This window comes from Ochotona princeps, chromosome 14 (genome assembly GCF_030435755.1).
Source record: "Ochotona princeps isolate mOchPri1 chromosome 14, mOchPri1.hap1, whole genome shotgun sequence".
Classification (NCBI taxonomy): Eukaryota; Metazoa; Chordata; class Mammalia; order Lagomorpha; family Ochotonidae; genus Ochotona; species Ochotona princeps.
Window position 1 is genome coordinate 5,385,227 of NC_080845.1, and position 26,575 is coordinate 5,411,801.

At 57.6% G+C, this 26,575-nt stretch overlaps 1 protein-coding gene across 9 annotated transcripts in view; it reads right to left on the reverse strand.

Annotated features, from left to right (window-relative positions):
- Window positions 1-1,490: 1,490 nt before the first annotated feature.
- RALGPS1 (Ral GEF with PH domain and SH3 binding motif 1) overlaps window positions 1,491-26,575 on the reverse strand; it is a 225,108-nt gene continuing 200,023 nt past the window's right edge. For 2 of the 9 annotated variants that reach the window (XM_058672752.1, XM_058672751.1), the window contains exons 12-21: window positions 20,801-20,927; window positions 19,479-19,636; window positions 18,045-18,096; window positions 11,077-11,160; window positions 9,871-9,976; window positions 8,185-8,277; window positions 7,959-8,064; window positions 6,622-6,713; window positions 6,102-6,161; window positions 3,931-4,112 (exon numbers count right to left, since the gene is read on the reverse strand). In XM_058672752.1, coding sequence (XP_058528735.1) covers window positions 4,017-4,112; window positions 6,102-6,161; window positions 6,622-6,713; window positions 7,959-8,064; window positions 8,185-8,277; window positions 9,871-9,976; window positions 11,077-11,160; window positions 18,045-18,096; window positions 19,479-19,636; window positions 20,801-20,927 — 974 coding nt within the window. In that variant the 3' untranslated portion in view covers window positions 3,931-4,016. Of the gene's footprint in view, window positions 2,286-3,923; window positions 4,113-6,101; window positions 6,162-6,621; window positions 6,714-7,958; window positions 8,065-8,184; window positions 8,278-9,870; window positions 9,977-11,076; window positions 11,161-18,044; window positions 18,097-19,478; window positions 19,637-20,800; window positions 20,928-26,575 lie in introns of those variants that run through there. The other 7 variants (XM_058672750.1, XM_058672756.1, XM_058672749.1 and 4 more) reach the window with 7 other exon arrangements.

Below are 26,575 nucleotides of genomic sequence, written 5' to 3' on the forward strand. Positions count from 1 at the left end.
CCGGCCGAGGGATCGGTGAGTATGCCATTCACATGAGCTCAGGAGAAGATGCTTGTGAGAGATTAGGAACCATCTGAAGAGGGGCAGGAGACAGCCTGACATCAGGAGCCTGGGACTGTGGAGGTCTGCTGATTGGCGTCTGTCAACACGCTGTCCCAGTGTGTGGAAAGCCAGGCTAGTATGGAGAGTGGAGAAACCCAACGGGAGTGAGAGGCTGATGTTATCCAAACTCAGAGCAGAAATGGACTCAAGGTGGACAAAGATGAGCACTGCGTGGTGCCAGGCAGAGCTGTCTGCTTGATCGCTCAGCTCCTGGCAGCCCAGCTGACATCACCAGGAGAACTAGGTTAGACACACATCCAGGACCCGGCTATGGGCAGGTGTGAAGAGCAACCGGAGCCAACACTGACACATCCATTCGCTCTGGCCAGAGTTTCCTCTGCTGCAAAAGACCACCCTGATGACCAGTCCTTTCCTCGTCGGGCCTTTCATGTTCTCAGGGAAGTTGTCACTGTGTCATCACAACGCCACGGCACGCCCTTTGCTGTTTTTTTTTTTTCCTCCCAAACAGATCTATTCCCGTTTCCTGCTGTGGATGCTGCTGGCAGGCGTACGTCGTCCTGGGAACTCTGCAGGGTGGTTTGGTGTCTGATAGATGGGAACTTGGAAATCGCCATAGTGATGGGCAGGGACCTGGAAACTCGGTCTTTCTGAGAAAACTGCTTCAGAAACCACTGCTCGCAGTTAGGATATACAAATTAAAGAGGTGAGTGGGTGGAAGGAGGGAAAACTATGGTGACAGAGGAACTTACTAGTCTTGAATGGAAAAACAAAAAAGTCTTGGCATAAAATAAAAGTCACTGTGAGATGAGACGAAAGGTGAGTCGCAGAGGCTGTTATCTGGGTCGCTGGATGATCCACTCACCGGCTTGGCTCTCTGTTCCACCATCAGCAACCATGTGCCCTTGGACTTGGGACAATGGAGAAGGTGCTGGTGACTGCATGTGGGGGTAAGACCGGAGGAGCTTAAGGCCTCAATGTCACTCAGCTCCCGGCAGGCAGCAGGCTTGGTGATTGGGAGTCCTGGTGGGCCCCGCCCTGGTGGTGCAAGGCAGGGGGTGGGTGGGGGAGTGGCAGAAGCCTTGCCCTGCGGGGGTGGGAGGAAGGGAGGAGGAGCAGGTGGATACCAAGTGGCTCTGTGCAGCCCAACTCTGTGAGCACGGCAGCCTCCAAGCTGCTTCCGAGCAAGCCAAGCCAGGAGAGGATGTCACATCCTCCCAGGTGGATGGGGAGGGGCAGAGTGAGAAGACAAAGGCCTCCAGGCCCTTGGGTGTGTGTCGGGGAGGCAGGGGGAGGGAGCGAGCTGGCCGGCAACCTGCTCCTGTCGCTGAGAGGCTAACGGCGACAAGGCCTGGACGGACCCCAAGGGGCTCAGGAGAGCAGGCCTTCCAGGGGAATAGCACCCATAGGAACAGAAAACAAGACACGAGTTAAGGCATTGTTTGTTTACAGTAAAAGAATGTAAGGGACCCTTCACACAGGCTCTCACTCAGGCCTTCCTGGGGGGGAGGGGAAACAAGATGGTAACTTAAGGTGAAAGCAGGGACTCAATGCAAATGGAATGTGTAATGTTGCGTCTTGTGCCAAAATGCATGTTTCTCAGAGGTTACACTCGCTCATGTGCACACACACACATACACACACACACACTCACACACTGAAGACGCTTGGGAGAGGGTTGTACAAAATTTTAGGCCGCCCTATGGGCGAGCAGCCCCGTGCACTTGGGGTGTGACGAGCCTGTGGCGTGGTCTGGCCCTGCTCCCAAGCCTCGCTTGCTGCTGTCATCGCCGCCCCTTGCCGCTGTCCACTCCGTGCAGCAGGAAGCACGGGACCCCAATGTGGGCTGAATACTCTCCAGTCGCAGCTGCAGCTGGTGGGCGGATGCGAGGAGCCCAGATGGGGAGCGCAGGGCTGACAGTTTGGGGTCCAACCACCACCCCATGGAGTGATGCTGCAGGAAGGAGTGTCACAAGAATTGTTTGGGGACCAACAGGTGGATCTTGCGCCAGCTGGTGAAGCCCTTGGGGACTTGTGAGGCTGCCAGCCACGTCCCCTGGCACCCTGCCCCCCGAGTCTGGCTGTGGGGCTCCCAGCGCCCTAGCCCCAGCCTGTGCCCAGAAACTGCTTCTTCACCACCAGGCCCAGGCTGGGCTCCCAGAAGCCTTTGTGGTCACGCCAAGTCCTGCAGAGACTTATTCAAATGACATAAGGTTTGCAGGTACCTGGAAGAGAAAGCTCAGCTTCTTGTCAAAATTCTTACCTCACAGCAGGAGACCAGGGGAGGGATGTCCTTCAGAAGGGAGTGGGTCAGGTGGGGAGAGGGCACCAGGACAGTGACAGCCAACAGGTGTGACATAATCTCCCTGTGCCCAGGGACAGCTCTGAATATTTCAAATGCATTGTGTCCTTGGGTCCTCCCATCAGTCCTACTGGGCAGGTTCTGGAAGCACCCCCATCACAAAGATCAGCAAACTGAGGCTCATGGAGATTAAGTACACAGCGAATAAGCCCAGGCTGTCTCAGCCACCGCCTATGCCTAGGCTGGGGAGAAGATGAACCCTACAGAAATGGGGCCTAGGCCTCGGGGGAGAAGGGTGTGGGGGCAAGAGGCAGCAGGAATCTGCAGGGGAGGCATAGGAGGAAGAAGAGGAAGAAGCAGAGAAGTTGTCTGGGACTAGTTGGAGCCCCAGGGCCTTCCCACTGCTGTGCCCCAGGACAAGAAGCTAGCTGGCTTGCCTAGGGGACCACCAGCCCTGAGCTCACAGTATCTTGTCCCCTTTTGGCGTAGCTGGCCTCTCTCCCAGCCTTGGGACCCCTAGCCCCGCACTGCTGTGCATCCCAGATTTTGAACAGAAGGACTGCATACAAAATAAACCTGTCTTTGGTGTCAACTTGGTCAGAATGATAAACTGGAGAACAAATAAATCAAATGCTCCCTGCTCTCAGAACAGCCTCAGCAGCACTGTTGGCAGGAGCAAAAGGCAGGACATCTGAGTGTCACTCTCAGAGCACAGAACACTGAAGTCACACACAACTACTTCCCAGAGACAGCCCCACACCCGCATGCAGGAGGCCCCACAGTGACTGAGTGCCTGAGCTGGACCAACCGGATGGGAGCTGGGCTGGGGCAAGCGGCAAGCCATGGCGTCTGCCCTCTGACAGCACAAGGATGGGAGGTGAGTGGGTGTTTGTTCACTGATCTTTTTATACCTTATACAGGCGTCAAAGACAGGGCCCAAGAGGATTCAGTGTCAGTTGAGACCAGTGTTACAGAATGCAGTGCTGGGATTCCCCTCATGAGCAGGTGTCTGACCTGCTCCCTCCTGGTGACGTGTTGGGTGGGCACCTGTGATGGGCTTAGATGACCCTTAGCTACTGGATACCTGGAGTGTTGCTGATGTTTTCTTCATTATGTATAGCACTGTGTGGGAACACTTGGTTGAAAAGAAATTAGGAAAAAGAGGGGAGGGAGGGGCCAGTGCCTGGCTCCACAGATTAATTTTCCACCTCCAAGCACCAGCACCCCATGGGGGTGCCAGTTTACATCCTGGCTGCTCCACTTCCCATCCAGCTCCCTGCTTGTGGCCTGGGAAAGCAATGGAGGATGGCCTGAAGCCGGACCCTGCACCCATGTGGAAGACCAAGAAGAGGCTCCTAACTCCTGGCTTAGAATCAGCTCAGTTTAAGCCATTCAGCCATTTGGGGAATGGGCCAGCAGAAGGAAGATCTTACTTTCTGTGTCTCCCTCTCTCTGTAAATCTGTTTTTTAAGTAGAAATAAAAAAAATAGAAAGAAAACAGAAAAAAAATAGATTTAAAAAACTAGAATATTTCTTCCCTAGATCTGAAAATTGGACAGAAATAATTAAAAGTTGCAAAACCTTGCCACAAAATTTGATCCACTTCCTTCCAACACGAACCACTCCTGCCCCAAGGGTTCTGCCAAGCCACCTGCTACTCACTCATGGAGTGGTTGCTGGCTACAGTCCTAGACATGGATGAGGGGTTCTTGCTCGGGGCTCCCCTCACTGTTTCCATCAGGTGTCGGGGCTGTGACACAGACAGGGTGGATACCAAAGTCCTACCTTGCCCTCTCCAACCCCCACCTTGCTTCCCTTCCTCTGGCATGCAGGTGGTCCACTTCGGGGCCATCAGTCTCTGTTGCATCATCACCAAGTTCCTGTATGTGGGTCACAAGGCCACCTGTGTGTGACTTCAGCATGCTATGCTCTTAGAAGAGCGATGTGCCCAGCTGGCTAGTGAGTGTGAGTGGGCAGAGGGGCCATCCTCTCTGAGGACAGGGACCTGAGGTGGCAGCTACCATCTGGCTCACTGTCAGACAATCACATTTGCTTAATGAGCAAGATGACATGGGAGCACTCTGGAAGTGATAGGGCTGCCATTTCCAAGTATCAAGAAGTTGGTGGGGAAATGAAATTTTGGTGCAAAATGTTTTTAAAAAAATTTTTATTGGAAAGGCAGATCAGATTTATGGAGAGGAGAGAGACATAAAGATCTTCCATCTGCTGCTTCATTTTCCAAGTGGCTGCAATGGCCAGAGCTGAGCTGATCCGAATCCAGGATATCCTTCCCAGTCTCCCACACAGGTGCAGGGTCCCAAGGCTTTGGGCTGTCTTCTGCTACTTTCCCAGACCACAAGCAGGGAATTGGGTAGGAAGCGGAGCAGCCGGGACATGAACTGGCACCCATATGGGATGCCGGAGCTTGCAAGTTGAAGTTTTAGCCTCTGAGCTATTGAGGCAGGCTGAATGCAAAACATTTTTTTTTTTAACCCATGCACGTTTTTTCCCTCCATATACGCTTTCCATGAACATTTCCAAAACTTCTTGGATGTGTTTTAATACGGCCAAGACCAGCCTTTCCCAATGTGGGTCTCTGGGCTCTGCTGCTTCTGCCTGGGGGCTCCCTTCTGGTGATCACCAGCCATCTCCCATCAAGGGTCATACCACAGGGATCTACTGAGGTGGCACAGGTGCCCAGGGTCTGTCTATCAAGAGCAGTGCTGCAGGGGACATGCTTGAGTGTGCGTTTGAGGTCATGAGTGAGTCATTCCCAGGACAAATCTATCAGTGTTGTAAAGCTACTACCTGCATAGCCAGCATCCTTATGGACACTGGTTCTAGTCCCAGCTGCCCCAATTCCCATCCAGCTCACTGCTTGTGGCCTGGGAAAGTAGAGGATGGCCCAAGTGCTTGGGCCTATGCACCCACGTGGGAGACCTGAAGAAGCTCCTGGCTCCTGGCTTCAGATCTTTCTCAGGTCTGGTTGCTGTGGTCATTTGGGGTGTGTACCAGCAGATGGAAGATCTTGCTGTGATTTTCAAATTAATAAATCTTTATATAAAACAACTCCTGGATGATACATGGGTGAACCAGGGGACTACAATGCAGTCACTGGGTCTCGCTGCACTGCCTCCAGCCCATCCCAGCACTGCTCCTGGCCTGTGGCTTTAGCTTCCTGAGTGCCTTCTGCTGACTCTGCCTCCAGCTTGCTGTCACCTGTAATCTCCGCCAGCTTCTCAGAGATGTCCTCAGCCATGTCACAGACACGTGTGACGCTAAGCTGAACACAGCTCCCTGGGGTCAGCTGCTACAGACTCCACCCTTGACTGTCATAGGCCCCGCTGCTCGGAGGGGCCAAGGAGTCCTGGACTAAGCATGCACCTGCCCAACGCAGTCCTTCGCCGGGGCTCCAAAGCCTGCCTGTGCGAAAGTCCCCCCCTCTACCCCAGCCCCGGCTGCCTCTGAAGGCTGCTCTCTCCCCAGTCAGAGAAGAGAGCTCCAGAGCCGCCAGCGCCTTCCTGCGGTAGATGCACAGGGCCTGTACCCCTGGGTCCTATTTGGTCCACTCTGCTGGTTTGACCTTTTGCCCCTGTGCAGGAGGGTGGGGCCAGCAGCTCCCTAACCAGTGGCTGGGTTGGAGTTGGGGAAGGATGGGTGAGGGGTGCATGGACAAGCTCCTGCCGCTTGTGCAGCCTTGGGTCCTCAGAGTGGAAGGGGATCCAGTGAGAGGACCTACCTCAGAGGGCTGTGGGGAAGAGTCGGCCGATTCCTGCATGTGAGGCATTTCGCACAAGGCCTGGCAGGGGAGAGGGTGGGCGTGGTGGGGGAGGAGCCGGGGCAGAGCCAGGCCCAGCAGCCAGAGGGAGCTCGAGGTGGTGGCGGTACAATTGGCTTGTGCACACCCTGCCTGGCTCTTGGTCGGCCCTCAGTGTGTTTGCTGCTACTACACCTCCAGGGCGCTGGAGCAGGAAGCGGTCCAGGAGGCCCCTGGTTGCTGCAGGGTGTGCCCCTAAGGGTAGCGGCTTTGGGGAGGGACTCCGGAGCCTGATCCTTGGGTGATGCCACACCTGTCACCTAACACTCCCCCAGTGGCTGTCGTCGCGGCATTTTCTTCAGTGGGAAAGACTTGGAGCTGGATTCAGAACTGTGGTCCGGGGGCAGGGCTGAGTTCCTCCCTCATCTCAAGGAAAGACAAGTGGACTTGCAGGGGGCAGGGGCGGCTCGCGGGTGACACAGGGAGACTTGGGGGGCTTTACCTGAGGCCCATTGCTTTTACACGCATCGTCCAGATGCTTGTGCCACAGGATTGCGTGGAATCGGGAGCCAGTCTGGAATTTGTAAACATTGCCTGGGGGGCAGAGAAGCCACGAGTTACTGACGGGGTGGGGGAGGGCACCCTGGAGCTCAGTGGGGGGCAGTGACAAGAGGGAACAGGGCAGCCCAGCAGGAACACGGCTCCATGCCTTGATTGCAGGGAAAGGGGTCTCAGAACCTCAGAACCGGGTCCCTGCCTGTCTCTGGCCACAAGGTGGAGCCCGCGGCAGCCCTCTTGTAGCACCAACGCTTAAACATGCCTAATGGGAATCACAAAGGAGATCTAGAGAAGGGCCGGCAGCCAGTGTCAGGCGCCTCCTATGGAACAAAGTGACATCACTCCGCACAGGCTCCTGGGGTATGGCACCGGCTGGGACGCTGGAAGGTAGCTCTGGCCCAGCTGTGGTTGCAGACAGGAGTGAGAACGGGGTGCCCTCTGAGTGTGACTTCCCTTTGCTAACATACCCTAGTAACAGACACGGTCAGAAGTCAGGGAGAAGAAGCTAAACGTAGCTTTCCCCACCTTGACTTCTACTCATGGCCCCTGGTCACCCTGTGTCACGTCACCTCTAAGTGGGGACAGTGCCTTCCTCTGGCATGCCCAGGCCCCTTGGCTGGTGTCACTGAGCACTGAGCACCCTGGAGGAGCTCACTAGGAACGTAGAGTCTTTATCTGCACTCCAGGGCTGCTAATTTGAGTTCCAATTTCAGCAAGACCCTGGGGGCTGTGTCTGCACGGGACCGTGCATCCAAGTGTTGCTGCTGGGTGACTTTCCCAGCCCCACTCAGCGTGCCTAGTTAGAACCCAAACCCTGGGCAGCTGAAGATGAACTGCCTCGTGTCGTGCGCCTCTGAGCCACAGCCTGCTGTCAGTGGAGCTGGGGACGGGGACCGGAGGTGCTGAGACGCAGCTGGAGATGGCCCCAAAGGTCCTCCTCTGGGTTGGCTGCAGACCTGCTGCAGATGTCTGGCATGGGCCTGCTGCAGGGAGCAGGGAGAGGGGGTGTACGCACTGAAGTCCCCTGCAGCCACGTGGCCCTGCCCCGTGCAGCCTCATGTTGTTTACTGTAAGACTCTGGGAGCCTGGGCAGCCACAGGGAAGGCCAGAGAAGGGATGGTCACAGCCCCACGCCCCTCCCACTGCTCAGGGGATGCCATCACATGCCCCCAGTAGTGTTCCGGCACTCCGTGGGTGGTGCAGGCTGTGGGCCACGCACGCACGTGTGCACGCATGCACTCTTAGCGGAGGTGGGATGAGCGGCCCCCACCTGCTGCCCACCTTTGTCAGGGTTATTCAGCTGGAAGACGTCTGGGTGCGCGGGGTCGTCAGGCAGCTGCGCCATCCAGCCCACGATGGATACCTTTTTGCCGGGTGTGGATTTGTACTATGGGAGAGTGACACAGGCTGGGGCCTGGGATGCCCACCAGGACCCAGCCAGGTGCCTCCCATCCCGCAGGCCACCATGCCCCCCTCCTCCCAACACCCAGCCTCACCAGGAACTTACGTGCTTCCGGTCTGTGCCCCGCAGGGACTTGGCTCCATAGTACAGCAGGGTGGATCCTGAGAGAATGACCCAGTACCTGGTCCACGAGGACAGCTGCCGAGCAAGGGGAGGCAGAGTGACCAAGAGGGTGGTGAGTGGCAAGGATGGAGTGGTCTTAAGTGTCCAGGCATAGGCCCCATGGCCCCTGCTTCCCTGGCCCTCCACCAGCCTCTGGCAGCGCCAGTCCACCGTGGCACCAGGAGGCAGGGAATCTCCCTCGGCCCCCACTGCCTCGCTCCCAGCCAGGACATCATCTCTACTGGTCCTGGGAAAGGCGTTTTGGAGTCCACACACCCTACCCCATGGCCACTGTGGACCAGCCTGTTAGCTCTCTCGAAGCCTCTACGGCCAGCCATGATGACACCACTGAATGGGCTGCAGGTGTCCCTCAGCTTCTCGGGGGGGTGGTTTCTCCTATTTGGGGGCTGGCACCTTGGTTTCAGGAAGATCTCTTCAGTGGGGGCTTCTGATGCTGCCCAGACCAGCCAACCCACCCGTCCTGGGAACAAGAGGATGGTGCTTGCGGGGCTGGCTGCCATGCACGCTCGGCACAGGCCCCTTCACGCTGGGCAGAGACACGTGACCACCAGGAAAGCCCGTGGCCCTCACACTCTTGGCTGACACCCACAGGTGTGTAGGGCCCATGTCAAGCCCATGTTGTAGGGAAGAAGGTTCATGCAACAATATGTATCTTTACAGTGAATGGGAAGCACCTGCCATCTCCACTTGCCCCTACTCTAATCCACTTAAAGCACCAGCTGGGAGCTGCCGAGGGGGCTGCTGAGGGGCCTCCTTCCGGCTAGAGACTCGGCCAGCCCCGGGGAAGCACTGCTTTAAGGAACCTAGGACTCTGGGCAGGGAGAGAGCCACGTAGGTCTGGGCAGGTGGCCAGTAAGAGGGCCCTGAGGTGTAGCCCGCCCTGTGACACCCTGAGCCCAAGTGGCAGAGTATGTTGTCAGAGCCAACAGGAGACTCCTTCTTGCCCATGGATCACTTGACATGTGGAGACAGGGGGGCTCTGAGAGCACTGGGGGGTGGCACCTGAGCCAGAGCCCCGGGACCTTCACTGTGGGCATGGGTCCACAGATGTGGGCACCCCTAAGGGGCTCCATGGGCATTGGGCAGGAGCAGATGCAGCTTCCAGACAGGCTGGTAGCCACTGGTTGGGGCGGTGAGTGAATGGCTGGGTCCACGGACAACCACGAGGCCTCTGCGAAGGGTTGTGGTTCTCCATGTGGGGCATGCGCAGCTGGTAACATTGGGATCAGCACAGCAGACTAGGGGCTGCTTGTGGGGCCTCCTGACTCCTCCTCATCCATGAGTGTCCCCCACTCATTTGAGGATGCTGCCGGGGGGCAAGAGGAACCCCCTTCTGGGGCTGCTACCCAGTCAATGATTGCTACACAGCCCTCCTGGGCCTGCACGACCTCCTTACTCCTGGGTTCATGGGGTTCCTGCCTGCAGGGACGACCACAGGCACAATGTGGCTTACAGACACTGCCCCATGTGTCCCTCACGGGTGGCACTGTTCCGTCCCGATGTTCAGATGTAGCCATGGAGGGAGGCCCTTGCCCACTCAGGGCAGAGTGGCCGGGGGTGGCTGCTGCCCGAGCTGCTTCCACCGCCGTCGGGTGCACCTGCACTCACCGCTGGCTTCCGGCCCTCCTTCAGCAGTGTTTTCCTTCTCAGAGGCCCCTCTATGGTGGGCAGGGCCGCTGAGCTGCCCGGGGTACAGATGCAGGGACCTGTGGGGCTGCGGGAGAGTACCGTCAGGCGTGGCCTTGGAAGTCCCCAGGTGCCCTGTGAGTAGGCTCGTGCTGTTGCCACAGACCAGAGGACCATCAGGGCTGGGGCAAGGCCAGAGGCGCACACACATCTCCCGGCAGCTGAGGACTTCCACCTTGGTCTTCGTGAGAGCTACACAGCTCTGGGCTCGGTGGCCAGTTCCACCATTGCCCCACCTCTGGCACCCCCACCCTTACCCCTCCTCACTATCCTGACCGCCATCTCTGCTATGGCTTCACCCAGGAGCTTACATCTACAGGTTCTCTGTGCGCCTACAAGCAGGAGGCCTCACAGTCTCAGCTCTGGCAGCAAGATGCAGCTTCCAGAGAGAGGCAGGGCTGCAATGGGAGAAGGCAGGACACCCACAGCCAGCACTGCCTATCCTCTCCCTCGGGGACCAGGCGCCACCTACAGGCGAACATGACCAAGTGCATGGCCAGCCCAGTCTTCCCAGCTCGGATCTGCATCTGCCTTAGGGAGGCACCTGACCCAGTGTGTGCCTTCGCTCATGCCTTTCCTTGGCTTGAGCCACAGACACGGGGCTCTGTTCCTTCTTTCCTTCTCCCTCAGGATGTGTTGCGTCCACCTCTACTTCCCCCTCTTCGGCCCCTGGACCTTCCGCTGAGTGTTTGGTGCTGTCTCCCTGTTTTCACTCTTGCCATCCTGCTGCGCCCTGTCCATTCTGTGGCCAAGATCAAGGTCATGCCACCGCCTGTTTCCTCCCCCACCCAGCCCCTTCCACGGCTCCTCCCTGCTTTCTCAGCTCGGGGCTCCAGCCTTATTACGGACTCCTCCCCTCTCGTATGTTATAACACTGGTGACCCTGTCTGTCCAACTTTCTCTTCCTGTCTTATGGCCTCCTGGGTTGGGGACATTTCCTTAATTGAGCTCTCCCATTATGTGGCTGGTTCCTACCACTCTTCTGGTCTCTTTTCTTTCCCTCTCCCACAGTGCTACACCACCTCTCAGGGGTGCCTGCTCCTTCGTAGCCCCTGGCACCACGCATGGCACCCAGGAAGCATCCTAACGCTGTGTGTTGAGCAAACAGGCAGACGAATTAATGCATACCTGTAGACACAGCTCCGGGTCCTGGGAGAATTCCGAACCGGAACCCGCCAGTTGGGCCCCAGCGTGGCATAGAGACGTCCCCTGCTTCAGAGGGGAAAGAAAAAAAAAGTGAATTTTACTAATGGCCTGGGAAGACTAGACACTTTACAGGAGACTATATGGTCACTGGCTCAGGAAACCTTGTGGCCACCCTCCCCAACCCCTCTCCAGGACCCGGTCCTGCCACAGGGTATCTGGGGGACAGCTAGAGCTGCTAGCTCAATGCACACAACACCCCCTGAAGGCCCCGGGCAAGAAATTCTCTGAGTCTCTAAGCACTTTGTGCACGAACTTTTATTTCACTCTCAACCCTTTTGTTCCCAGTCATCCCAGTGCGAGGTTGACATTTTTAACAGGAATTGCTGTGCCGCCCCTGCAGTCTGTGGGAGAGCACACACAGGCACAGAATTGCGGGTGAGCTTGCATGCCGGGATGGGCGTGCAGGTGGCATCGCCAGGACACAGCTGGATTCCTTTGCCAGCCACATCCAGGGCAACGTACAGCGTCCTACTCCGCTGCTTTGGAGGGAGACAGCATCGTCCCCTCTCTCTCCTTGCGTTTTCTTGTCCTAGAAGACTCCCTTTGGGTGGGCATTCGGTGTGGTGGTGGCGCCACCTCTGCAGACACTTGTGTCCCGTTCTGGAGTTCTAGGATGCAGGCCCCAGCTCTGCTCCCCCTGCCAGCGTCCTGCTAATGTGCACCATGGGAGGTAGCAGGTGATGGCTCAAGTACTTGGGTCCCTACCACCCACCTGCAAGACCTGGATTGAGTTCCCGGCCTTTGGTTCTGGCCTGGCCCAGTCTTAGCTGCTGCAGGCATTTTGGGGGGAGGCGGGACGTGAGTTAGTGGATGGGAAGCCCCTCTCTCCTCATCCTGTGCACACGATGGTCCCCACTCCTTGTCCCTGCCAGCAGCCCATTCCCCAACGGCAGCTCCCCTTGTCCGCTGGCCAATGAAGAAGCCCTGCTTTATTAACTCAGACAGGGTCTGCACCTCTTGCAAGTACTCCCCATTCTTCAGAGCCAACCCCAGGTTGTTGTTAGTGGCCCATGGCCAGCCACCTGTGGGGACGTCCACACTCGCCAAAGCAGGTGTGCTGCGCTACCCTCGAGTTCAGGGCCTCGATTCTCTTCTTCTTGATGGCCAGTGAAGGCCCACTCGCCAGGGGCCCTGGTTCGTGGCTGGAGGGATGTGCAGTCCTGCAGGGTGGCCCCTCCTCTCGATGTGGTGTCATGCCACACCATGTGTTGCATGCTCTCAGCTGTCTGATGTCACAGTTCCTCAGGATGGTCGCTGGCCTCGGGATGGTATGCTCAACTCTCAGCCCACAGACCAGGCGGCCTCCATCTCTCTCCTCCCCTAACATGGTTGGGCTGTGCTGGGGGGAGCACCACAGCCTGCAGGAAGCCAGGGGGCTGCTGAGACCCAGAATCGGATCCCGGCACCTTCCAGGACACTCTGTCACAATGCAGACACCTGCACAACAGGTCGCAGCTCGAGCCACGCGGTGCTGCTTGGGGGCTGGCTGTGACGTCTTTTGTGCCGATGTCTCTCCCTCTTCTCCTGACCCTGGAGATGGTGCGTGAAGATTAGGACTGTGTGGGGTCCTGAGGGTCCTCAGACACACGTGTGGCCAGAGCTGCTGCCCTCTTACCAGCCTCCTTTCTGTGTTGCCTGGTGAAGGCACTTGGCAGAACTGGCACTGTTCACAGACAGCCCGGATCCAGCGCTTCCAAGCAGTCTGGCCTTGGATCCTTTCAGGTTTGGTGGACATGCAGGAGCACAGGGCTCACAGGAAGATGCAGGGTCTGCTGGGTAGTGAGTGCTCCTGTGTGCCAGGCCATGGTGCCGCCTACTCGCCAGTGTTGTGCTTGTACCACGGCCCTGTCCTAAGGATTTGGACCCCGGTCTGTCCAACTCTAGAACCCATCAGGGAAGACGCAGAGGGGTTCATATGTCAGGGTCTTTCAGGGATGGCTCATGGGGGGAGGCGCTGAGAGAGGGGGTGATGAGGATTGCAGCAGGCACCTAAGGCTGGCCCAGAGTGGGCACTCATGGGGAGGATACAGGCTGGCAACTAGGTCTGTACCACAGGGTGTGCATGGTGACAAGAATGACGCCAGTGATGAAGGTGGCAACAATGATGGTCGTGGTGGTGATGCTGGCGGTGGTAGTGATGATGGTGATGATGATGATGGTGGTGGCTGCAGTGGAGATTATGATGATGGTGATGGTGGTGATGGTGGTGGTTGCGGTGGAGATGCTGGTGATGGTGGCAGTTGTGGTGATGATGGTGATGGTGGTGGTGGTGGTTGCAGTAGTGGTGGTGATGGGTGCCAGGGACAGCACAGTATTCATTCATTATCTCATCTAATCACAGCACTCTGTGAGGTTGGTGCTATTCTGATCCCCAGATTGGAAGTAAGGAGTATGAGGCTTGCAGGGGTGGAGTCACTTGCCCAAGGTCACAACATCAGGAGGAGGGAGGTGGGGGTGTGGGGAAGGGCTGCTATCAAGGTGGAGGTAACCAGGGCACACTTGGGCCCATGGCACCATGAGCATTCAGACCAACCAAGGCATCTCCCCTACCGTGCTCTCTAGCTGCATGTCAGGTTGTAGATCTGGGGGTTCAAGTTCACAACGCCCTGAGGCCCTGCTACTGGTCTTGGAGGTAGCAGGATGGAGCAGTGTCTTGGAAGCAGCCAGGTTGATGGCTAGCCATTGTGGTCGTAGCAGAGGAAGGGCTCCCTGACCTCAGCCTTCTGTCTGCTGCATGCAGAGCCCCTGGTGGGAGCACACCTGTGGGTGCATCCGGGTCATGCTGGCCATCTGCGTGTGCAGGCAAGCCCTTGATGGGAAGCAGCCCCACAAGGCTTTGTCTGGTCTTGGATACTTTCTGTTGATTTACCCTCATCTGCAGGCACCCTGAATCATCCCTGGGACAGCTCCTGGCAGTGACTCCCTACATCCTGATTTCCAAGGCGGGGTCCCTGGGAGCCACACTTGTGTACCAGGTCTCCAGCCCTCTGTTTGCTGAGCTTAACCCAGAACTACTTACACCATCCAGCTGGCTCTACCAAGCTTCAGCTTACGCCTAGGGTGACCCGGGCCAGCCAGGGTAAACCTGTGAGCAGAGTGTCTGTATGTGCTGACAAGTCTAGCATCTGGCCTGCAGACAGCAAGACAGCAGGAGAAACACAGGGCAGGCAGGGAGCCCTGCCCACTGACAAGGCACTGACTGTGGAGGGAGATGGGCCTGCACAGATGCTGTGGCTGGCTGGAGGTTTCTGTGCTCCCTCTTGATCAGAGACCAGTAGGCCGAGACAGGGTCAAGCACAAAGCCATGAGCCCCAGGGACCTCTACCCTCTTCTCTTGGTGAGGAATCTGCTGGAGGGGCCTCACTTGCCAGACTTTTGTATCTGCGACTCAGGGAGCGAGGCAGAGGCCACAGCTGGTGGTGGGGAGTGGCGAGGATGGGGAAGACTGAAATTGGAAGCTCAGCACAGTGCTGGACTCTCAGCTACATCTCTCAGGGACAGGGCAGGGTCACGGATGTGGGTACAGGGCAGCAGGAGGGCCCTGGGCAGAGCAGACCCTGGGGATGGCAGGCAGGGGACAGGAACCTGGGATCCTGGCTCTCAACAAGATTATCTGTGAGAGTCCCCCTGAGCACAGCTGCATGTGGCCATGCCCCGGCCAGGGTACCTCTCGCTGCAGAGCCTGGCCTGTCTGTCCTTAAATGACATGGAGAGGCACCCCACAACATCAGGCACAACTGGGGTGTCTCCTGGTGTCCCTAATCTTCCTAAGAAGGTGAACATCCACCTTTTAAACACTGGGGGAAAGCAAGATTGCTGCTTTGTCACCATGCCCTTGCTCTCTGGGGACTTCCCAGCTGCCAGGACCAACAGGGCAACCTCACATGGGCAGCAGCTCATCAACCAGCCTCCTCCATCACCCATTGTACCAACTGCCTGTGGCTGCCTCCTGGGAACCCTGCCCACCCTTTACTGCTGTCCCGAAGGCCAGCGTGTGCTCAGAGACCGCCTCCCGGACTGCCTGTCCATCTCATCATGACTGCATCATGGAGGGAAAACCCACGGGAACCCCCAAGTGAGTCAGTGTGGGGGTCCTGGCTGTGCAGCCGAGTGCTGGGACTCACAATGGGGGTGGGTGGCCCTGACCGCAGGCACCTGTAAGGTGAACGCCCACCCAGGGGCCCCTCTCTTCCAGAGACCCTGAGCACTGCTGGGCCCTAGTGCCATCCCATACGTGACTCCAGGCTACCAGCCTCCTCATATCCCACCCCAGGGACCTCAAAGAGCTCCTCCTTACCAAATGTGAGGAGCCTCTACTTAGCGGTCACACCACCCCCGCTCCCCAGGAGTCCCCTGCAGGGCCCCTGTTGGATCCTCCTGTTGCACCCTGGGGTGCGAGCTTTGCCACAATCCACATACCTGGCCTGGCTTCTCTAAGACCCTCAGAACTGAGCAGGTGGTGCATTGCCCCCTGCCCCCTTAAAGGGGCATCCTTTGCCACTGAGGAAGGTGGTGACCACATACTCTGTGACATGCCTTCATGCATCGCTTCTTAAAAACCCAGCAGTAATCATTCCTGCCTGTTTTTGTTTCAAAAAGTTGAATACGTGCTTTCTGGGTGGGGAGGAAAAAAGCAACATTTTGCCATTGTGGAAAATTGAAAGAGAACAGGAAAAAAAGAAAAAAAAAATTTTTTTAGCAACACCACAGCACAGCGACGGTGTGTGCCTCCCACAGGCACAGGTGCTGGTCTCCATGAGCCGTTGGCTGGCCACCCCTGCACCTGTTCCAGAAGATCCTGACGTGCCTGTGCCTTGCCCTGCCATAGCCTGTGGCAACACCCCGGTTTAGGGGGCGTGCTGGAGGCTAGCCTGGAGTTCACTTTCGTGGCTTCCCCTCCTCCTCGGGACAGGGGTGAGTGTGGCCGGCTTCTCCTGCCTGGGTCCCTGCAGCTAAGGGGCCTTAGGAGTGTCGCAGGGATGGGTAGGCCCATTCCCAGGCCCAGGCCGCAGCCCTGCCCACACTGGGACCTGAGGACAGGAGCAGGAAGAGCAGCTGGGAGTGTGAGTACCGTGTCCCACCCTGGCCCCAGCCCTTCCCCACAGGACAGTGCCGCAGCCCACAGGCTCACTGTGGGTGCCCTTGAGTGCTGGCCACTTCAGGAACACAGTGGCCACACATAGGCCTGAGTTCTGGCTGCCACTGAGGACAGTCTTCAGCCACCAAGCTGAGGAGTCCAGGAGCCAGCACTCAGGGAAGGCAAAGTCCACAGACGGGCTCCAAGAAGCCCACGCAGGTTGGACAATGCCACCTCCCTGCCTGGCTGCTCACAGTGGCCTGAACAGCAGCTGGGGTAGTGTTTGGACGGCCAGAGTCGCTGCATCAACAGCCACCGAATGGATCAGTGAGTGAGTGAAGCAACGAATCAGTGGAATGGGCAAACACAGAAGCCCAGCTCTGGCTGCTCCGCCCATCTCAGCCCTGAGCCTGCATTTCCTGTTTGGTGTCCACCCATTGGCCTGTGCCAGGGGAGAGGTTAGCTTACAGATTGCCCTCTCCCTGGGGCGTGCCCAGGAGACCCCTGGCTGGGGCTCAGGGCTTAGGGCTCTGCCCCTGGGGCCTGCCAGAGTTTTCCTGGCCTGGGCTGGGGTGACCTGAGCTCCCGCATGATCAATGACAGAACAGGAGCCCCCCTAGGAGTCTGGGGGCTGGGGTATCCAGACAGAAGGAGGCCCTGGAGGTATGTGTATGGCCTAGGGGCCAAGTCAGGGTCGCCTGTCACTGGTAGCCTTCTGAGTGCGAAAGTATGTGTGTGAGAGTGTTATACACAGGTGTGAGGGTGCACATTGTGATGGCATGTGTGTGTCGGGTTACTGTGGTGTGCAAGAGGGTCAGTGTATACAGTGTGCAGTATGTGCCTGTGTACACAGCTTCTGAACACTGCAGGAGGGGCAGGAGGGGCAGGAGGGGCAGGAGGGGCCGCTCTGCCTCTCTCTGCCTCTTCTGTCCCTCGGTCTCCTGCCCTCAGCCATTTTTCCATGGCGGTGCCAGGCTGCAGGAATGCCCCTTGTCTCCCAGAAACCCTGGCGCTGGAGTACCTCCTCGTCTCCCATAAGCTTCTGGAGTCCGTGCAGTAGATGATTCCCTGAGTGGTATTTTACAAAGTGGTGGTGGCCACTTCCTGGTGTCTGGGGCCTAGTGGAACTCAAGACCATGTGAGTGCAACACTCACAGGGCCCAGCAGGGAGGCGCCACGTGCCCATGTCAAAATCTAGGCTTCCGGGCCCAGCGGCGTGGCCTAGCGGCTAAAGTCCTTGCCTTGAAAGCCCCGGGATCCCATATGGGCGACGGTTCTAATCCCGGCAGCTCCACTTCCCATCCAGCTCCCTGCTTGTGGCCTGGGAAAGCAGTTGAGGACGGCCCAATGCATTGGGACCCTGCACCCGCGTGGGAGACCTGGAAGAGGTTCCTGGTTCCCGGCTTCGGATCGGTGCGCACCGGCCCGTTGCGGCTCACTTGGGGAGTGAAACCTCGGATGGAAGATCTTCCTCTCTGTCTCTCCTCCTCTCTGTATATCCGGCTTTCCAATAATAATAAAATCTTTAAAAAAAAATTAAAAAAAAAATCTAGGCTTCCATATTCCAGACCCACTCCCACACAGCCCACCTGCTCCTGGGTCTACCGCTGTAGCCTGGCCTGGGGAAACCATGCCAGGGCTGGGTCCTAGAGCAGAGGAGCCAGGAGGCTGCTCAGTGAATGGCAGGGTCCCAGGTCCTCAGGACCAGCCCACTCTCTGCCCGCCAAGCTGGTGGAGGAGCCGTGGGGCCGTCAGAGACCTGTCTTCAGTTCCCTGGGGCCCTGCCACCGCCGCTGAGTGGGAGTCCACTCACCTTTCCAGCCCCGCAGACACCTCTTCACTAAACTCTGAGCTCTCACTACTGCCTGGAAAAGGAATAGAGACCAATGAGCGGGGCCACGTCACGAGAAGAAGCGATGGTATCCTGATGGGCACATGGCAGCACAGCCGCCCACTGGCCTGGGCTCACCCGGGCTTGGAAGCCTCTGCACAGAGGGACTTTCTCCTTTCACACATGAGGTGTTTGAACTCTGCCTGGAACCAGAGGCCCTGTGGTGCAGGGTGCTTTGCAGGAACTGGCAGTAAGATGAGACAGGGAGGAATGATGGGTGCTTCAGTCAGCCCCAAATGGAAAAACACCTCGAGTTCCCTGATCCAGCATCTGGGAACCCAATGACCCTGTGTTAGGGCACGGGACTAGGATGAGGAAGCCTGGGGTTGGTGAGCTTGGAGGAGCCACGGGCCAATACTTCCCCAGCTTGCCCCACAAAAGCTAAGCTCCAGGAAAGAGGGGTCTGTGGCCAAAATCTGTGGGGACCCCTGGACTCTAGGATGCCTATCACACTCAGGGGGAAGGAGGAACTCTCCTCCTAAGATGCCTTGTGAGCTCTGCTCCCCCAGCCCAGGCAGCACTGTCTTAAGCAGCCATGCACCCTGATAGTCAGGCTTGTTCCAACCTCTAGGCGGTGAGGACCACGGTGCCCGAGACGGGCAGGCCTAGCTTCACAGGGTCCTGGCACCCAAGCTCCTGCTTCTCCTCCTCCCTGCCTCCCCCACCCCATTCCCCACGCATTCCACAGGCCTCACCAGACCCAACCATGCAGCTTGGCAACTGCCTAACAGGCAGCCACTGCCAGGAGAGGTCTCTGGTTAGGGAAGTGGACAGACACACAGCACAGACTGCACAAACACAGGGACACTGCTCTGATGGCCACCTGCCCTCCGCTGACCTGGGCAGTGACTAAGGGCTCTGTGTCCCCCACGGCTGCCAAGTCTGGGCACTGCAGGCCAGCCCCGCCTCCACCTCTGTGCCGGCAGGTGCTCGGTGAGGCTGGGTCTTTCTCCCTCTTTCTCCCAGTCACCTTCCCTTCCCTGCTCTGGCTTCTCAGGGAGAAAAAGCAAAGACACAAGAAGAACCCAGTGGTCCACCCAGCTGCTGCTGCTGCGGCCGCCTGAGCAGACTGCCCTGCAGGGCCCGGGGGGCTCTTGGCTCTTTCAGGGACAGGGGTGCCATCCATGGTGGCAATAGCTGGGTCCCATGCACAGGTCCTGCTGCGGCTTCCACCTGTTTGGGTGCTACCGATGGGGGGGGGGAGGGAGGGCACAGGAACTAAGCTGGGAAAGGGACTGCCTCTGTGCGGAGCAGGGGAGGGGCCACTGGGTTCCCCGGAGGACAGGCCAGACAACAGAACACACACAGCGGGCCTGTGGCCCCTCCACCTGCCACACGCAGGCTGGAGACGCTTACCTAGGGAGAGTCCATTGGTGACGGCGGTGGAGGAGGTGAGGGTGAGGCCCTTGCGGGGGCTGCGGGACTCTAGGACGCTGTCGTCCAGCAGGTGCCTCGCCTTCTCCGACGGGAAGGTTGCGCTCTTACTCTCAACTACACTCAACTGACACATCATACTGGAAAACGGAAAGGGAAGAGAGGACGCAGGCTCCGTATCTACGGCGTTCCTAGCTGGCGTACCTGCCCTAGGGTTCTCTAAGCAGACGGCATGGCAGTGCAGCTGCAGGGTTGGGGTGGGATGGGGTGGGGGGTGTGACCTTGAGCAAGCCATTTCCTTTTGTCTGAGCCTCTGTATCTCCATTCAGCAAGTGGGCATGGTCTCTGGGCCCACCTGTCCCCTGCAATCTGGGATGATGACATGGCTCTGGGGAGCACCATGCAGCTTGTGAGTGATGGAGGCCATGGGTTTGGAGTCGCACACACCTGGGTTTGATCCTGGCGCCTGCTGCCTCACCCCTGCAAGGGACTTGACCTTGGGGCCCCTCGCCTCACTTTCTCTTTAAGAGTGTGTAAGGGCACCTGCCTCTGAGGCCCACACGGGGTATCACCAGCTCATGGCAGGCTTGTGTACTGAGGACGGCCCATCTGTCCTTCTCCCCAACCCCTGGGCCAGGCAAAGCTTGTGCCTCAGCAGCGAGCAGAGGGGCGGGGAGGAAAGGGGAGGGATGGATAGGGCCGCCGGCTCAGGAACCGAGTCAGGTGCCTTGGGGGCACTGGGGTGGTCTCCCCATCCCATGCTGAGGATCTAGCTATGAGCCCCATTAAGGCTTGGGCAGGAGGGGAGAGCAGCTTCCCTGCTGTGCAGGCAGATGGCAGCAGACACCTTACCTGGCCGGGCGGCGGGCGGCGTGGGGAGCAGGGGAGGGACTGGCGTCCAACAGACACTGGGGTTGTTCAAAATGAGTCACCAACCCTCTGAGGTTGGGACTCCTCTGAGGAGTCATGGGGGAGCCAGCAGCCCAGGGGACGGGAACGCAGAGCGGGTGAATGGGAGATGTGGTTTTACTCAAACATATGGTGGGAAAAAAATAGCCCAATAATCCCTGGTTGTCTGGAGTCCCCTGCCCTTCCCTAAGTGGGGATGCCTGCACCGGCTCCTGGGCTGTGCTGCCACCTCCCCCACCACTGAGCCCCCCAGTCTCAGGGGCACACTCCCAGGAGGGAACAACACCAGGGGCTCCCTCCAGCAAGTGGCTTCCAGCAGGGTGGGAGCCCCGCTCTCTTCCAGCCCCCAACGCTGCCCAGATGAAGCCCTAGGAGGGCCGTTCATTATCACCCACTTGTTGCCCAGGCTGTGGCTCTTCCTGTGTCTGGGGACTGGAGGCGTGGGGAGGCTGCCGGCCACAGATGTGTCCGGACACGTGGGCCTCCGGCTGAATCTCACCGAGCTGCAGCCTGCCGAGGGGCCTGTCAATAGAGCAGAGGAGAGAGACAGTGATGATGGGGATCATGGCAGGGTAGGGGCAGAGAGGAGGCCAGGGAGGCCCCAAGGCTATGGGCCCCAGGGAAGGGGTAGGGTACCTCCCAAGATGAGTTAATCCTCTACTCTAGAACCAACTGTCAGACTGCCTGATACACTGTGGTGTGGACGGATGCAGGAGCTGGCAGCCTGGCCGTCCCCCTGCCAGCATGGGTCACCCTCTTGGCCTGGTGAGCAATCAGGTGGAGACCTCCAGGTGCACCTTCTGCCCTTGAGTCTGTTCCCCAGCGTGGGCCCTCCCACAAGCACCTGCTATTCCCAGGGCCTCACTCAGCATCCAGGACCCAGCTGCTGACCTCCTGGGACAGGGTCTGGCTGGACAGCTGGGCAGCAGAGCCTGGGCCTCCTTGGGTAGACCTCAATTCCCTCATCTGGAAAGTGGGAGTGACTCAACACAACTTGCAGGTGGGTGGGAGGAGATAACGAGGGGGCTGGTGCAGCTGGATCTCCAGTTAGCACTCACGGGCTGGGAGGAGCGGGGGTGGGGTGACACTACATTGTCCTTCCCCTCCCCACCCCGCGTCTGTGACTGTCACTGTTCCTCTGTGGGCCCCCCATCCTGGGAGTCCTCTACACAGAGGGGGCTTTGTTCCACTTTGGTTCCTGCTTCTGATCTGATCAGAGCCTCTGACAATCCCTACGTTTCTAACATGGTCCCCTTTATATCCTATCACCCAGCCTCGTCTTGTTGTGAGCCCTCCATCTCACAACCCCGGCACAACTCCAGCCACGGCTGCACTGGACACCTCCAGCTGAGGTTGGGGCCACCAGGGGCTATGTGGTCACCCACACAGGTGTGGTGTTACTCCTGAGCTCCAGCTGGCTGTGACGGGCCTCTTGGTACTTGCCACATGGTCATCAAAGTCCCTGATCTTGCACCCCCTCTGCCTGCCTCTCCTGGTCTCTCCCTCCATGAGCAGGGGCCTTCTCCATCCAAACTCTCAGCTTCATCAGAGCCTGAGAAGGGAAAGAGTAACCCTGTTCTCTCCTTGCTGGAAAGGGGAATGACACCTGTTCCAGGTCCTGTCTGACCTCAGGACACCATTACAAGAGGAGAAGAGGCAGCTAGGAGAACTGGTGTGGGGCTTGCCCATCCAGGTCAGAGCAGAAAAAATAGGGGTGTGGAGAGGGGTGCAGCCCAAACACTCAGAAGAGAGAGCCCCGGGTCCAGCACGATAGCATAGCAGTTAAAGTCCTTGCTTTGAATGTGCCAGGATCCCATATGGGTGCCGGTTCTAATCCTGGCAACCCCGCTTCCCATCCAGCTCCCTGCTTGTGGCCTGGGAAAGCAGTCGAGGATGGCCCAAAGCCTTGGGACCCTACACCCGCATGGGAGACCTGGAGGAAGTTCCTGGCTCCTGGCTTCAGATTGGCTCAGCTCCAGCCGTTGTGGCTGCTTAGGGAGTAAGCTATCAGACGGAAGATCTTCCTCTCTATCTCTCCTCCTCCTCTGTATATCTGCCTTTCCAAAAAAAAATTAATTTAAAAAACAAAAGAAGAGAGAGCCCCAAACTGCTGCCTGGTGGGGGTGGTGCAGGCGGCCACGCAGGGAGGGGCTTCTCAGTATGTGCACAAAGAACCACTGGGCTCCCTGTGGATCAAAGCCTGCAAAGGCCACGTTCGAGTCCTGGCTGCTCCGCCTCTGGTCCAGCTCCCTGTTAATGTGCCTAGAAATGCCACAGCCAAAGGCCCAAGTGCTTAAATCCCTGCCGCTCACATAGGAGACCCGGCTGAAGTTCCAGGCTCCTGGCTTCAGCATCGTTCAGCCTGGCCTGCTGTAGCCATTTGGGGAGTGAGCGAGTCAGGGGATAGAAGATCCCTCTCTGTTCTCCACCCTTCCTCCTCTACCACCATAACACACACACACACAAAATCAATGCTAAAGGACGAGCCACCATCTGCGAGGAGCTGCCTATTCCCCATACAACTAGCAACGGATCCATATTCAACATCATGAGCTTCTACTACCTAACGAGGCAAACCAGGCAGGGAGAACAGGCAAGGCACACAGGAGAGTCATGGGGGAGCCAGCAGCCCAGGGGACGGGAACTCAGAGTGGAGTGAATGGGAGATGTGGTTTTACTCAAACATATGGTTTTAAAAAAAATTAGCCCAACAATCCCTGGTGCTGGGTGAGGGCATGGTAGGACAGGAACTCCAGCCGGCGGCCCACGAGGGCCTAGAACCTTTGGGAAGCGGTTGGGAGCACTGAAGGACAATGAGGGCGCCACGCAATGGCTCCCATTCTAGACACCTGCCCTAGAGTAGTACTCCCTGCGTGTTTACCCAGGGAGGTGCCCAGAGCATCAGAGTTAAGGCAGAGGCTCCCTGCCTGGCCCTCAGCCAGCAGCCTGAGGCAACAAATCCTACAGAGAGGAGAGAGGAGGGCAGGAAGGCGTGACTGGGTGTTCAGGTATTAATACAGTCATAAAGCACATGCTTGGGGTCAGTGGTGTGGTTCAGCTAAGATGCTACCTGCCATACCGGCATCACCCCTCCCAGCATTGGTTTGAATCCCGGTTGCTCCACTTCCAATCCAGCTCACTGCGCTTGAGTGTGGGAAAGCTGCGGAAGGTGGCCCAAGTGTCTGGTGGGCCTCTGCCCACTTACGTGGGAGATCTGGCTGCAGCTCAGGGCTCCCGGCTTCAGCCTGGCCCAGCCCTGGCTGATGCTGCCATGAGAAGAGTGAACTAGTGGGTGCAAGATCTTTCTCTCTCTCTCTCTTTCAAATAAAGAAAATATAGTTTTAAAAATAAATGAAAGCCTGTACTCGGTGGAAAGGATAAGCTGTGAGAGTTAGCTGATGGCATAACAACAGTATATATGCTTATGCATGAAGTACAGCAACAACCACAAATGCTGGGACAGTGAGATCTGCAGGGAGGAAAAAGGAGGTAGGATGGGGTTCATGGACATTTCCTGCGTGGCCTATTACTTAAAAATATATGCAGCAAACATGGCACAATGTTAGCGTCTGCTACGTAGGGATGGAGGCACAAGGATATTCCCTGAGTATCGAATACTTCGTTGCTTAGAATGAGAATTTCTAAAAAAAGATTTATTTATTTTTATTGGAAAGACAAATACACAGAGGAGGAGAGACAGAGTAAGATCTTCTGTCTGATAGTTCACTCCCTAAGCAGCTGCAACGGCTGGAGCTGAGCCAATCTGAAGCCAGGAGCCAGGAACTTCCCTGCACCCGCGTGGGAGACCTGGAAGAAGCTCTAGGCTCCTGGCTTCGGATCAGCTCAGCTCTAGTTGTTACAGCCACCTGGAGAGTGAATCATTGTACAGAAGATCTTTGTCTCTCCTCTTCTCTATATATCTGACTTTCCAATAAAAATAAATAAATCTTTTAAAAAATAGTGGACCCTTCTCTCCTGGGTGCTCTGCTGGGGGGACTGTGCCGAATCTTCCATCTGCATGTTCTCACCCCACCTACCCGAGTCTGTAATGGAGGGATGGAGGGGCTGCACCCTGGGTTGGGGGCTGGGCGTAGGCTGCCCCTGGGAGGCACTGTCCCCTCAGGCCTGATCTGACTAGGCTCTGGGGCTGCTGCCTCCCTGTACCCCTGCTGGTCTTGGCATGGCACTGGCCCACAGGGTTCCTCTCTCCCCTGCCCACATCTTTGTCAACCTTCCCATTGTGAAAATCACCTGGCTGCACCCAATGTTGAGTGTGCCAGCTGGGCCCACCTCAACCTTCACACCTGACCTCAGGGCTCTGTGAGGTCAGAGCTGTTAACCTTGACTCACAGTAAGTTAAACCACGAGGATGTGGGGCCGACTGGCAATGTCAGCAGGTGCAAGGTGAAACCCTGCAAATTCTACAGGGTCATCTGGGACCACGGGCCTGGCACCTTCTCTGGTGTCATCTCACCGATGGAGTGCCAGGGCAGCTGATGGCATGAGACCTTGGCCTGGCAGACGGATCTCAGAGTGGGTCTTTTCCCCAGGAATTTTGGATCTGAGTCCTGGGACGTTTGAGACCCCAGTCCCTGTCTTCAGATGGTGCCTCCAGCACAGGGTCTGATTGACCCATCCATGACAACGGCACCAGGGTAGCCTGACTCCAAAGTCAAGGTTCTTGGTCTTGACCTCGTGAGCCCAAAACATGTGCATGTGTGGGCAGGAAGGCACATGAACTTCTGTGCGTATGATCTGCTGGCCCGGGTGGAGGGTGCCCCATACTGCACTCGGCTGCTTTGGGGTGCTGATTCTTAACCAGTGAGACCACCTGGGGAGTGTGTGAGGAGCAGGGTTTCCTGGGTCATGCAGGTGGGGCTGGGTCTTCTGTGAAAGCTCTCTGGATGAGGCCGCCCTTTGACCCTGCCCCCAGCCCTGGGACCCCAGCAGGCTCTGTCCTGGAGAGAATGCCACCCCGTCCCCCACCCCACCCCCACCCCACAGCAGTTGCTCCAGACAGCAAAAACAGCATGCCTGAAGACCAGCCTGCTTTGCTTGGCTTCACACACGTGGCCGAGATGCAGCCCCGGGGAGGGCGGGATGGCCTTGTTTATCAGCCGCCCTGAGTGAGGGATCACAATCTTGATGCCTGAGTCACTCAGCCTCCCACCCTGGTTCTCAAGGTCAAATCCATTACTCCTCCCCTTCCCCATGTGGTCTGCAGTGGCCCTGGAGCTGGAGCAGGGATGAGCAACACGGCCAGCTTACGGCACTCTCAATGGACCCTGGGCTTTGTGCCTGAGCCCAGTCCTGGGAACTTAGCAGACCCCTGCCCCATCCCCTCATACTTATAGATCTCCCCCATGTGGAGGCAGGACCTGACCACGGGAGTGTAGCACTTGCGGGGGGCGTCCTAGCTCAGGCACCGGTCAGGACCCAAAGCAGAGAGGAACACAGTGAGCCAGTGTGAGGAGCTCTCAGGAGCAGGGACACCTCCTCAAGGAAGCCTGCAGTGGGTAGGACATGCCTGCTTCTCCTGGGGGGTGGCAATGAAGGGTACACACCAATGGTGCACCTGGTTACTTTTTTTTTTTTTAGATTTATTTTATTTTTATGGGAAAATCAGATATACAGAGAGGAGAGACAGAGGAAGATCTTCCAAATGATGGTTCACTCTCCAAGTGACTGCTAGGCTACCGTGCCGGGCCCACACCTGGTACTTTTTCATCATTGCCATTTCAGAGGAAGGCTGGCAGGCACTCTGGGTGGTATTTGCCCCCTTCACCCACCATCAAGGGCAGGCTGGATGTTCCCTAGTGCTTCTGGCAACTTTGCGGCCCCTCTCTGCTTGCTCCTGGCTGACTCCTTTGCCTGTCTGTGCGTGCGCCCACCACTTGGCTCTGACCCTCTACTCTGAATCTCTCCCAGTTCCCTTGCACTTGCCCTTCTCCAGCTCTCCATTCTCCACCTTGCCCCCACCCGCCCCATGAGGCCCACATCCGCCTACCCCTAAGCATTTTTCTGTTTTGGGTGGCCTTGGCCAGCAAACCTGCCACTGGGTGCCCCTTGACCCAGAAGGAAATGGTGGGGGCAGCAGAAGAGCCAGTGACCTCGAGGCTGCCGCTGCTCTGGCTACACACACACACACACACACACACACACACACGCGC